Raw genomic sequence first — 13,242 nt, 5'->3', positions numbered from 1 at the left:
CACCCCACACCCACACACATGCACTCACCACACACCTACACCCACACACACATACACCCCTACACCCACTCACACACCCCTACACACACCCACTCACACATACACCCCACACCCACTCACACACATGCACTCACCACACCCCACACCCACTCACACAGCCACTCACACAGCCACACGCACGCACTCACCACACACACACTTCGCGTGTCCTGCAGCCCCGGTTCCACATCTCCAGAGACGGGAAAATCCCTCCGTTCCAAAGCGGCATCTTTCGTCCTGGGACGGCCCTGAGTGTGTGAACGCTCCTCTCCATACTGGGCCCCAATGCATCTCCCCATAGCTTTTCCCCCTTCTAACTCAGGAAGGCTTTAGAGAGTTCATTCATAAACACACACACACAAGACCAAGCAACAAATCCACGGGCCTGAGGCTGAGGGCAGGCTCCCAGTGCTTCTGCCTCTGCCCACAGGGGTGGGTGTGAGCGCGGACCCCATCCCAGCCTCACCAACCCAGCCGCCTGCGGGAGTCTCTAGGGCTTGCTGTGTCCCTGGGGTCCTGAAGGTACCAACCCTGTGACCTCGGTGGGATTTTGGCCCCGCGAGGGCTCTGTAGGTGGGAGGAGTTCAGGGTCATTTTGTAATCTTCCAGGCCTTGCCAAGGCCCTCTCCCGTCCCGTGACCCTGGTGACATTCTGGGACGCTGGGGCCACGTGAGGGGAGGAACCACTGCCTGGAACTTTGATCAGCGCTGGGGCTGAATTGAGCTGACCACAGGCCACACCAGACTCCTCTCTGCTCCTCAGGAAGACAGGGCAGCCCGGCACCACCCGCTCGGCCCTCACGGTAGGCTCCTGGGGTCGCTAAAGGGCTCCTGGGTCTGCAGGGACACGGGGACAGGAACGGGAACTTGCGATCTCTCCATTTCAGAGCCTTCCCCAGCTCCAGGCAGGCTGCAGTTCCGGGGGGCCCCTGCCCTGGGAGGAGAAGTCCCCTAGGTGCTCGGCTAGGGCGCTGCTGGGAAGAGCAGGAGGCAGGTGGGGCGGGGGCGGGGGTTGTGAGATGCAAACCAGCCGGTCCCGGCCTGCAGGGAGCTAGTAGTGAGTAGAGGATAAGCAGAGTGACCAGATGTCCAGGCTGGCCTGGTTCTGCCTAGTTTATACTTGTCATCTTGGCATAACAATAATAAATAGTATTACTAATTACTTAATACTGTATTAATACTAAATATTATTAATTAATGTAATGATTGTTGTTTTTCGAGATGGGGTTTGTTATGTTGCTCAGGCTGGTCTTGAACTCCTGGCTTCAAGCGATCCTACCACCCAGCCTGCTGAGTAGCTGGGATTACAAGCGCACACCACAGCACCCAGCTCAGGCCTGAGGATGACTAGCTCCTCGTTTCCTTCCCAGAAGCCTGCTGGCTCATATGATAAAGTTTATGGTCATATAAACCTGCAGAGAGCCACCTTTTATTGAATATTCAGTATTTGCCAGGCACTGTGTTAAGTGCTTTGTATTTACTCTCTTATTTAGCCTGTTTATTATTCAGTGGAGTGCTAATTTTAACCCTGAGGGCAGAGGTGATAATTAAGGGTGGAAAACCTGAGGCTTAGAGCGTTGGAGTGATTTGCCCAAGCCCACATGGCTAGTAGGTGATGGCATCAGAATCTGATCCCAGTTTGTGGCACTGGCGGAGCTGACGTGTTTTCCCCTGCTACTAAGCAGGATGAGAGTCAGGCCTGAGATGTGAAGTCACTGACAGCCACCAAACACATTCCCTTCAATTCAGCACACAGAGCCTGGCTGCCTTCTCAGTGCCCAGCCCTGAGCCGGGTGCTGGGGTGCAGAGCTGCTTGCAGAGATGCCGCAGCAAGCCTGCAGTACCACGGGCTCACTCAGGTGGGTGCAACTGAATAGAAAACAGCGGAAGAGCGCAACATTCAACACAGTACAAGAGAGATCTGAGGACCCAAGAAAGGGCCGGGCGCAGTGGCTCACACCTGTAATCCCAGCACTTTGGGAGACCAAGGCGGGTGGATCACCTGAGGTCAGGAGTTCGAGACCAGCCTGGACAACATGGGGAAACCCCATCTCTACTAAAAATACAAAAATTAGCCAGATGTGGTGGCGGGTGCCTGTAATCCCAACTGCTCGGGAGGCTGAGGCTGGAGAATCGCTTGAAGCCGGGAGGCAGATGTTGCAGTGAGCCGAGATGGCGTCACTGCACTCTAGCCTGGGCGATAACAGTGAAACTCCATCTCAAAAAAAAAAAAAGAGGATAGTCAAGGAAGGCTTCATGGGGGAAGTGTGACTTCCACTGGACTGAGAGGGTGGGTATAAATTGGGAGGGTTGCACAGTGCCCAGTTCACAACCGCCTCTTAGTTCAACCTGTCAGCTGTCATCTCTTCCAGAAGCTAACACGGCTGGTAGACAAGCTCCCTTGGGCCTTTGCAACATCACTGCCAGGAAGGAAAGAGTCAAGTAAGCCCCTACTATGTGTGTGGAACTGTGCTGTGCATTTTACACATTTATCTCGATATTTAGAATAAAATAGGTTTCAACCTTACCACAGAAGTGATATGTTTCTTTCGTAAAAATGTGGAACATACATTTTTAAGCAGAAGGAAAAAATCAAAATCATCCACGAATTGCTTTTTCAGAAGTAATGACCACAATTTTTTTTCTTTTGAGACAGAGTTTCACTCTTGTTGCCCAGGCTGGGGTGCAGTGGCGCGATCTCGGCTCACCGCAACCTCTGCCTCCCGGGTTCTAGTGATTCCCCTGCCTCAGCCTCCTGAGTAGCTGGGATTACATGCATGTGCCACAATGCCCAGTTAATTTTTGTATTTTTGGTAGAGACAGGGTTTCCCCATGTTGTCCAGGCTGGTCTTGAACTCCTGATCTCAGGTGATCTGCCTGCCTTGGCCTCCCAAAATGCTGGGATCACAGGTGTGAACCACAGTGCCAGACTCCACCACAAATATTTGGTGCATAAGCTTCTATTGTGTTTTCTGTGCACAAATACACCTTAAAAATGGAAAAGTAGCATTCTGAGACTTCATATATTTCACTTAAGATATTGCAAACATCTTGTCAATAAATACACATCTGTAATAAATTTTCTTTTTGTTTAAAATTTTATTTTTTACTCATTTTTTTTTCAGACAAGGTCTCCCCCTGTCTCCCAGGCTGGAGTGCAGTAGAGCAATCACCGCTTACTGCAGCCTTGACCTCCCGGACTCAAGCCATCCTCCCCCCTCAGCCTCTCGAGTAACTGAGACTAAAAGCATGCAGCGCTATGCTTGGCTAATTTTTATAATTTTTTTGCAGAGATGAGCTGTTCCCATGTTGCCCAGGCTGATTTCAAACTCCTGGCCTCAAGCGATCCTCCTGCCTCTGCCGCCCAAAGTGCTGGGATGACAGGCAGGAGCCACTGAACTCAGCCTATAATATAGTTTTAAAGATAGCGGAGAGGGTTTCCATTATCTCCGTGTAGCATGATTCATGTAACCAATCCCTGGTGTGGGACATTTAGGTTGTTTCTATTTTGTTGCTGTGGCCCGATGCCTGTTACCTCATTTAAGAGCCACAGTAGCCCTAACAATGCTATGATTGAGGTATTATGATGGTTATTGTTATCGTGGTCGTCCTGGGTTTACAGACGCCGAGGCTGGGGCTCTGAGAGGTGGCTTCACTCGCTGGGACACAACTGGGCAGCGGATGGGGTGGGCTGGCCAGGGCAGGAGCAGAGGCTGGGACCCGGCGCAAGCCCGACCGCCTCAGCCATTGGACTTACGTTGCTGGATTGAGAAGAGAGGGGACCAGGTTTGGGGAGCAGCAGGTCTTCTTGGAGGACCAGATGAGGCAGCCAGGGACTCGGGACAAGTATCAGAAGCCCCTCTTTGTGCTTCCTGAGCTGGAGCCCAAGTGGCCAAATCCGGGCCCGCTGGTGAGGCAGACATCCGTGGAGCCGGCGTCAGGGAGCAGTCCCTGGGTGTCTGGGGCCAGGCTTCTCGGCCCCGTTCTAGGTCCCATCACCCTCTGAAAGAAGTGAGGCTTAGCTCTGTGGTGGATGACAGACTGGCTTGAGGCATGCACAGAAATGTACCCTCCCAAGAGCCATTTGAGGAGGGGAAGGAGCTCGTTTGCACCCGGCCAAACCCTCCCTATTCCCCCCAAAAAACCGTTTAAAAAGCCAGACTTCCTTGGCTTGCTGAAAGTGTGGAACATTTTTGTGGGCATTTGCTGGTCTTACTCCCAGACGAGGAGCAGAAAGCCTCTGGCTGCCGTCCCGCTGTGGCCCTTGGGGCCGGCCTCCGCAGTTCCCAGGGAGGGGCGCTTCCGTCTCCAGAGCTCCCCAGTGACCTGCTTTCTTGAGGGCAGGCTGGGGAAGGGGCCCAAGTCCAAAGCCTCCCAGCCAGAGCCCTCAGAATCTGTGCTCCCCTAAACCTTCTAGCTCTTTCCCTTGGCCCGAGGAAAGCGCTAGAAGGAGTGCTGTGGAGCGGCGTCTCACTGGCCACAGTGGGGTGGTTGGATGGTCTCATGGGTTTCTCCCTGGCGAACCCGTGACGGCTTCAGCACAGAGCTGGGGCTGCACTGCTCGGAATATCGGGGTCACTAACGTTGCCGAGCACTTGCCGTGTGCCAGGGCCTGAGCTTGGAGCTTTCCGTGCATTTTCTCGTTCCATCCTCACAACATCCCGACCAGGAAGGTAGTGTTGTGCTCACTGTTTTGAAGAGGAGGAAAGCGAAACTCAGAGAGGTTAAGCCGTGCAGTCAAAGCCACAGAGCGAAGCTGGAGGGGAGTTAGGACTTGAACCCAGGCTGTCTGACTCGTAGCCACTCCAGAGTGAGGTGAGGGGGCTCGGGCGGGGAGTGGACCGTCTGTAAATCGTCAGTGTTGTGCGCCCTCACTGTGAAATCATCCCTGCCTCCCCGCCCCCTGCCCCAGTAGACCCAGGCAAGAGGGGTCTCGCCCTGAACTTAGAGGGCCCTGTTCTGGCCTCCTCCCCTCCTCCCCCCGTGAGACCAGCCCCAAAGGTGCCAACGGCACATGCCCATCTGGAAGCTGTGCCCCCATTTTAAACCACGCTCTGGGTACCCAGAACCCCAGTCTGTGTGGGCTGCCTCCCTGGGTCCATCTTCCCTAGGCTGACCATGCCCCAGAAGTGCACGGTCTTCGGCCTGTGGGGTGCCCAGGGGCGATGTGTGGGGTCTCCACTCACAGTGCAGGAGAGTCGGGGGGATGAGAAGGGAACAGACAATGGGCGGAGCTCCAGCTAGACGATGTTCTCCCTGGGACCTGCAGATACGAGGAGCGGGGCCTGCCCACCCCGCCCACTCCACTGCCCTGGGACAGAGCCTGGTGGTGTCATATGGCAAGGACCCTGCAGAGCCGGGGCTGTCAGGACTGGCCCTGGCCCCTCGCTTCTGTGTGTGTGCCCTTGGGCCAGTCACTGTAGCTCTGGGGGCCCCAGTCTCCCTGTCCTGGGCACTTCTAGGTTTGCGCTGAGGATCAAGATGTATGTGCGGGAGCTTTGGGAGCCGGCAGGTGGGAACTGACCCCTCAGCCAAGCCCCCACATCAGGGAGATGGCTCTTCCTCTGCCTGCGTCTCCCGAGCCTTAGCTGATTTGCCTGCACTTGACTTTCTGTGCCACCAGTGCCATGGTTTTGATTCAAGGCTTGAATCCTAGAGCTCCTTCCTTTGTTGGAAATGTGTAAAGCGCATTATTTCTAAACGACAGTGAATTCAAAGTGAGAGGCACAGACCCAGGGAAGCCAGGGAGCACTCAGCTTGCTCAGCAGAGAGGTCTACTCTCCCCAGCGGGCTTGAGCGTTCCACGGTGCAACTCCGGCTTTGGCCCGTTTTCCTGGCAGGAGTGATGAACAAAACCAGGAGATCTGGGCTCCACAAGCCAAGCCCTGCTGTGAAGAGCCCGGGGCCTTGCCTCACTCTCCCTGCGAGGAGGCCGGATGGTGTCGGGACCTGCAAGCCCCAGCACTGTCTGGACCATCATTCCAGGGGAGTGCTTTCTGGAAATAGCCTTTGAGAAACAATGACTAATGGGGCTAGCAAGGAAGGGGGACTGGCACCATGCTCCTATGACGGCACGTTAAAAATCAGAATTCACCAGGCACAGTGGCGTACGCCTGTAGTCCCAGCCACTCTGGAGGCTGAGGCAGGAGGATCACTTACATCCAGGGGACTGAGGCTGCAGGGAGCTATGATCGTGCCACTGCATTCCAGCCTGGATAACAGAGTGAAGTTCTGCCTCAAAAAATAATACAATTAAACAAAATTGCTCCCCTCTTACTCTTGGGAGGAATCGAGGCAGCTCTGGCAGCCTGGCTGGGGATCATCCATTGTGGGTTTGCCCATCCCAGGGGAGGTGGCTCTGCCTCCCACGCTGCTCTTCCCAGCCTTGGAAAACTCCATTCAACAAAACCTGCCTGAGCCCAAAGGAAGCCACGCTGCTCTGGGCACAGAGAGACGAGTACACAGAACAGACTGCCAAGAAAACCCATCATTTCGGTGCCTACACTGAGTGTTCAAGTGGAGACACGTTCTCCAGGTCCTCCTTCCTAGGGTCCGGGGCGGCTTCTTTCAGGACCCCTGGGGGTTTTGCGTAGGTGCCTCAGGGGCAGGCCAGGTGCTGGTGGCAGCTGTGTGCCTGTGTGGTGTGTGTTGGGGGACAGTGGCTACCCCAATCCTCTTCAGCCAGACCCACTGCTTTCTGTTTCTAGTCTCATGCTAACTCTGTAGCTGGGGTCTGGGGACACAGAGCCAGGAGGCACACGCTCGCCTGAGGCTTGTTCCATTCCCTCACGTGTCCTAAGCGGCAAGGACGTTTTCCCTTTCCTGGAAGAGGTGATTGCAGAAGTCAGATTCTATTTATTTATGTATGAGATGGAGTCCAGCGCCCAGGCTGGAGTGCAGTGGCACGATCTCGGCTCACTGCAACCTCTGCCACCCAGGTTCAAGCGATTCTCCTGCCTCAGCCTCCCGAGTAGCTGGAATTACAGATGTGTGCCACCACGCCTGGCTAATTTTTGTGCTTGTTAGTAGAGACAGAGTTTCACCATCTTGGCCAGGCTGGTCTGGAACTCCTGACCTCATGAGCCACCTGCCTTGGACTTTCAAAGTGCTGGGACTAGAGGTGGAGCTCTCCAGCCGCTCACACCAGGCGGGTGTATGCCTGGCCGCAGGAGTCAGATTCTAATCCCAGGCCAGCGGCTGTTACTGGTAGAGACTTTCCTTACCACCTCCCCAAGCTCACTCAGCTATGCATGCCTTACAGCAGCCTAAAGGAAGGTGTGCATTTTCTCAGGGAGAAGTTGTTCCTTCTCTACTGATGAGGCAGAACATTTCTGGAAGGACTGAGAGTCCCTGAGTGACTGAGTGGGAGAGTAAAGGGGGCTCCCCTAAGCACTGGGTCCTAAGCCTGTGAGTTTAATGGGAGACCTTCAGCCAGAAGCAGAATCTGCAGGTGGAGGAGGCACCAGCAGAGGGCAGCAGAGAGACAGCCAGCGAAGAGTGCTTGGTACCCAGATTCTGCAACTGGGGAACCCCTTTCGCAGACCCCTTTTACTGAGAAGAAGTTAATTAAGAAAAATTAGGATTCTGCTGTGAAAGGGCTTCTTTCTTTTTTTAATTTTTGGTAAATTCAAGTGTATTCCGTCTAAAGAGCATTTTGTTTTTAATTTTTTTTGGTGTTCAAATAACCTTTTCTGTAATAAGGTAGCTTGCGACCTTTAACGACAGTTAATGAGGTTGATTAATTACTCACTCTATGCCAGATCCTGATGTAAAACTGTTACCTATGTGTACTCACTGAATCCCTAACAATTACCCTCACGTGGCAGGGACTGTTATAATCCCCATTGTACAGATAAGGAAACTGAAGCACTGATGGATTAAGCAACAAGCCCAAGGTCACATAGCTGGAAAGCGATGGACCTAAGATTTGAACTCATGGAATTAAGACCACTACAAGCCATGTGAATAAGTGCTGTGCGTGGGAACAGTGGGGGCCTGGGGGGCACACACCCTCTAACAGGGCAGGGGCCACGAAGCCCCAGCTGGTCTTGCTACGTGGAAAGACGGGCCCACTGTCCCCAGTTCACTTTGAAACCTAGACCTTTACCGTGACGTTTTCCAATTTTTACATGTTGGCTACTGATTCAAATATGAAAAATGTCACTGAGGAGTAAATAAAACATATTTGTGAGGTGCATCACCAATCTGTGACCTGTGAGTAGATGCTAGAAAATCTACTGTTTTTTTATTTTTTTAAAAAAACAGTAAAGAAAATCTAAAGAATTTTGGAGAGTTTTAAAGACATCTACTGTTCTGTAGAATCCCCAGGTCTGGGGTCCTTCTGTCCACGTGACGTTGGAAAGCTCCTCGGGCCCCGCCGTGGAGGAGTGGGCAGAGATGGGCAGGGGGAGGGCATTTCAGCAGCAGTTTCGAGGAGCCATCTCGTCTCTGTGGCTGCACTCCCCCTCCACCAACCGTGCAAAGAGCAGGTGCCAGGATCTCCACATCATTTGGCTCTGATGTGTGCTGAGATATGGAAACTCAGGAAGAGTTATGGTCTAGGAACTTCCAACTCAGGAATAATCTGTCCATATCCTATATATTATCTTTAAAAATGCCACAATGCCCATGGTCTCCTTTTACGCCTCTCTTCCATGCCTTTTTGTCTCTTTTCCGCTTCTTTCTCCAATCTGGAAAGAACACAGAAAGCCCCAAAGCCCTGTGTCTCTGTCCTGCCGCATGTTCGAGCTCGCTGTCCAGTGCCCTGGTCACTGTGCCATGCTGTGTGATGATCAAGTTTCCCTTCCTGTTTTCTCTCCATCCTCGAATCTAGAAGATGCTCCCTGGAGCCTGGCTGCTCTGGGCCTCCCTCCTGCTCCTGGCCAGGCCTGCTCAGCCCTGCCCCGTGGGTTGCGACTGCTTTGTCCAGGAGGTGTTCTGCTCAGACGAGGAGCTGGCCGCCATTCCGCCGGACATCCCGCCGTACACCACAAACATCATCTTTGTGGAGACCTCGTTCACTACAGTGGAAACCAGAGCCTTTGGCAGCAACCCCAACTTGACCAAGGTGGTCTTCCTCAACACTCAGCTCTGCCAGTTTAGGCCGGATGCCTTCGGGGGGCTGCCCAGGCTGGACGACCTGGAGATCACAGGCAGCAGCTTCTTGAACCTCAGCACCAACACCTTCTCCAACCTGACCTCGCTGAGCAAGCTCACCCTCAACTTCAACATGCTGGAAGCTCTGCTCGAGGGCTTCTTCCAGGACATGGCTGCCCTGGAGTCCCTCCACCTGCAGGGGAACCGGCTCCAGGCCCTGCCCAGGAGGCTCTTCCAGCCCCTGACCCATCTGAAGACACTCAACCTGGCCCAGAACCTCCTGACCCAGCTCCCAGAGGAGCTGTTCCACCCACTCACCAGCCTGCAGACCCTGAGTCTGAGTAACAACGCACTCTCTGGCCTGCCCCAGGGTGTGTTTGGCAGCCTGGGCAGCCTGCAGGAGCTCTTCCTGGACAGCAACAAGATCTCGGAGCTGCCCCGTCAGGTGTTCTCCCAACTCTTCTGCCTGGAGAGGCTGTGGCTGCAGCACAATGCCATCACGCACCTGCCTCTCTCCATCTTCGCCTCCCTGGGGAATCTGACCTTTCTGAGCTTACAGGGGAACATGCTTCGGGTCCTGCCTGCTGGCCTCTTTGCCCACACCCCACACCTGGTCGGCCTGTCTCTGACCCATAACCAGCTGGAGACGGTCGCTGAGGGCGCCTTTGCCCACCTGTCCAACCTGCGTTCCCTCATGCTGTCATACAATGCCATTGCCCACCTCCCAGCTGGCATCTTCAGAGACCTGGAGGAGTTGGTCAAGCTCTACCTGGGCAGCAACAACCTGACGGCCCTGCACCCAGCCCTCTTCCAGAATCTGTCCAAGCTGGAGCTGCTCAGCCTCTCCAAGAACCAGCTGACCACACTTCCGGAGGGCATCTTCGACACCAACTACAACCTGTTCAACCTGGCCCTGCACGGCAACCCCTGGCAGTGCGACTGCCACCTGGCCTACCTCTTCAACTGGCTGCAGCAGTACACCGACCGGCTCCTGAACATCCAGACCTACTGCGCTGGCCCTGCCTACCTCAAAGGCCAGGTGGTGCCCGCCTTGAACGAGAAGCAGCTGGTGTGTCCCGTCACCCGGGACCACCTGGGCTTCCAGGTCACGTGGCTGGACGACAACAAGGCAGGGGGCAGCTGGGATCTGGCTGTGCAGGAAAGGGCAGCCCGGAGCCAGTGCACCTACAGCAACCCCGAGGGCACCGTGGTGCTCGCCTGTGACCAGGCCCGGTGTCGCTGGCTGAACGTCCAGCTGTCTCCTCGGCAGGGCTCCCTGGGACTGCTGTACAATGCTAGTCAGGAGTGGGACCTGAGGTCAAGCTGCGGTTCTCTGCGGCTCACCGTGTCTATCGAGGCTTGGGCAGCCGGGCCCTAGTAGCAGGGAATACAGGAGCTGGGGAAGGTGGCCTCTGGGGCCTGACCAGGCAACAGGTGGGGGCGGAGAGGAGCTGAGTCTCCGAAGCCTTGGCTTTTCACATGCAAGGGACAGGGTTGCACCCCCAAGGTGAGGGAGTGGAGTCTGGTCTGCTCCACTAACCAGGGTCTCCTCCTCCCCCTCTTCCTTCATTGCTTCTCCCGGAGTGGGCGGCCTAACAAGGCCATCCTTATGCTTTGCAAAGCACCCTCGAAAGCTGCACGACGGCCTGGAGAATAAAATATCCTCAGCCCTGTTGCCTCTCCATTAGGTAACACCCACTCGCTCTCGCCCACACCTTGAGACCTACTCACTGCATCCCAGTGATACAAAGTGGAGGCCACTGCCTTCTGACATCTGGCTCACAAGCCCAATGTCCGTTTCAGTTTATCTCCCTGGAATTGTGTTTTAAATTGGTATAGAGAAATGAAGGAGGTGACAGAAGCAGAGATGACCAGAAAGCATAGGGCAGGGTTCTGACTAGTGTGTGGGTGATCCTGTGGCCAGCACCCACCTCCACGCTGCGCCCAGGAGAAACTGAGATAAAACGACGCCTCGGGAAGGGAAACCGCAGACGCTCGGCTTTGTGACACAGAGCCCGGAGGGGAGGGTGGGTTTGCCTGCTCAGCACACAAGACGGCTGCTGCTGAGGAGAAGGAAAAGGTTTGAGGTATAGGGGCAGCCTGGGCCGGCCGGGCGGCAGCTTTATTCTCGCAGCAGCTGAGTACAAGCGGCTCACTCACTAGCGTTGTTCTCCCTTGTTTTTTCATTTTTTTCTTTTTTGAGATGGAGTTTCACTCTTGTTGCCCAGGCTGGAGTGCAGTGGTGCGATCTCGGCTCACTGCAGCCTCCACCTCCCATGTTCAAGCAATTCTCCTGCCTCAGCCTCCTGAGTAGCTGGGATTACAGGTACCTGCCACCATGCCTGGCTAATTTTTGTATTTTTAGTAGAGATGGTGTTTCATCACCATATTGGTCAGGCTGGGCTCAAACTCCTGACCTCAGATGATCCACACGCCTCGGCCTCTCAAAGTGCTGGGATTACAGGCGTGAGCCACCGCACCTGGCCTCTTACCCAGCTCGGCCACCCCTGCAACCCTCCTGGGCCGCCTCCTGCAGCTTCATCTCAGGGATTGCTGCCCTCCCATGCCCTGGGCAGCCTCCCATGCACCCCTGTGTGGATGCCTCTTCTTTGGTAGTGAGCCCAGCTCTCCTCTGTGCTCAACTCTTTTCAGGCCCAGGCTGATACCCCCTGCTCCGGGCCCCATGTCCTGTTGACCACAGACTCGTCTAGCAAGGCTCTGTCCCCTACTCCCCCTGATTCCCATCAGCGCATTGACCAGCCCAGGAGCTGGGCGTGTTCTCCACTCACTCCTCCCGAGTCCGTGAATGCTCAGGCTTCCAGCCTCGGAGCCTCCCTCTAGCCACTCTTCCCCTTCTGCTCCCAGACGCTTTGTAGCCCTGGGCTGAGCCACTGCACAGCCTTCTACCTGGCTTCCAGCTGTATTGTGGCTGGCCTGGGAAAAAGGCTCGGGCAGGGAGGGAGAAGGGAACCAGATGTAGAGCAGGCCCCCAGGAGCTCCTGGCCACTGGAAGAAATGAGCCACAAGGGATGAAAACACAAGGCAGAAAGAGGTCAGCACAGGCCAGTGTTGGGAAATTCAGAGGCGGCGAAGCGGCGGGAAGCACCGGCCACGAGAAAGGCTGCATTGGATCTTGGGCCTTAAGAAGGGCTCCGGGTAGAGGTGGAAACTTGTGCAAGAAGAGCCTAAGCTAAGGGATGGGGAAGGGCAAGGACGAGGGGTCAGGGCTGTGGAGGGGGGACGAGGAGGAAGACATAAGGCTGGAAGCCCAGACGGAGCTGATTCTGCAGGGCCCTGGGGTGGAGTGAGGAGTGTGCCTGTTGATGAAGGGGGCCCCAGGCAGTTACTGAAGGTCATGCAGAAGAGGGATGTCATGCAAAGAGGGACGTCATGCAAAGAGGGACGTCATGCAGAAGAGGTCAAGCAGAAGAGGGAGCAAGACTCCCAAATTCACTTGGTTTAAGAATGACCTTGCCCAGACCCTTCCAAGACTGGGGATCTTGGCCGTGGGCTCTGGCTCCCGCCTGGATGTGTTGCCACTCTCTGGGAAAGTGACTCCATGTCTAGCACGTAGCAGGAGTTTCAGAAATCCCCATCGCCCGAACGCCTGTCTGAGCAACAGACACGTACGGTCCGCTGGCAGGGATAAAGGGATAGGAAAATCCAGCAGACATTTCTCTCAATTAAATTTTCCCCTCAAAACATAACCCTGCGTTAAATTACAACATCAGAATTTTTCTCTGCCAAATGATGTTGGGGAAGCAGCATGGCCAACAGCCAGCTCAGGCCAAGGAGAGATGGGCAAAGAAGCAGCTCCCAGCGTGCCCTGCTCCCCGGGGCGCCTCATGCCCCGTCTCCTGGTGATGTGTCTGGTCTGGTCCAGCAGTAACGTTTTCCGTGGGTTCTGGACTAGAACTCAGCACATGCGGCTCCCACACCGCTTTGCTTTTCTTTTTTTTTGAGACCGAGTTTCACTCTTGTTGCCCAGGCTGGAGTGCAATGGCGTGATCTTGGCTCACTGCGACCTCCACCTCTTGGGTCCCGGGACAAGCAGTTCTCCTGCCTCAGCCTCCTGAGTAGCTGGGATTACAGGCACGTGCCACCACA

At 55.0% G+C, this 13,242-nt stretch overlaps 1 protein-coding gene across 2 annotated transcripts; it reads left to right on the top strand.

The window, feature by feature from the left end:
• The first annotated feature begins 757 nt into the window (after positions 1 to 757).
• CPN2 (carboxypeptidase N subunit 2) lies at positions 758 to 11,074 on the top strand. Of its 2 annotated transcripts, none has more exons than XM_023200580.2 (2): positions 758 to 842; positions 8,876 to 11,074. In XM_023200580.2, exon 2 carries the CDS (start codon positions 8,876 to 8,878, stop codon positions 10,511 to 10,513), a length of 1,638 nt encoding a protein of 545 aa, XP_023056348.1. In that variant the 5' UTR covers positions 758 to 842; the 3' UTR covers positions 10,514 to 11,074. The 2 variants fall into 2 exon arrangements, with proteins under 2 accessions (XP_023056348.1, XP_023056347.1); XM_023200579.2 differs by having other exon boundaries at positions 8,873 to 11,074.
• Positions 11,075 to 13,242: the final 2,168 nt, after the last annotated feature.

This window comes from Piliocolobus tephrosceles, chromosome 2 (assembly GCF_002776525.5).
Source record: "Piliocolobus tephrosceles isolate RC106 chromosome 2, ASM277652v3, whole genome shotgun sequence".
In the NCBI taxonomy this organism is placed as follows: domain Eukaryota; kingdom Metazoa; phylum Chordata; class Mammalia; order Primates; family Cercopithecidae; genus Piliocolobus; species Piliocolobus tephrosceles.
This window is presented reverse-complemented; position numbering and strand designations above follow the sequence as displayed.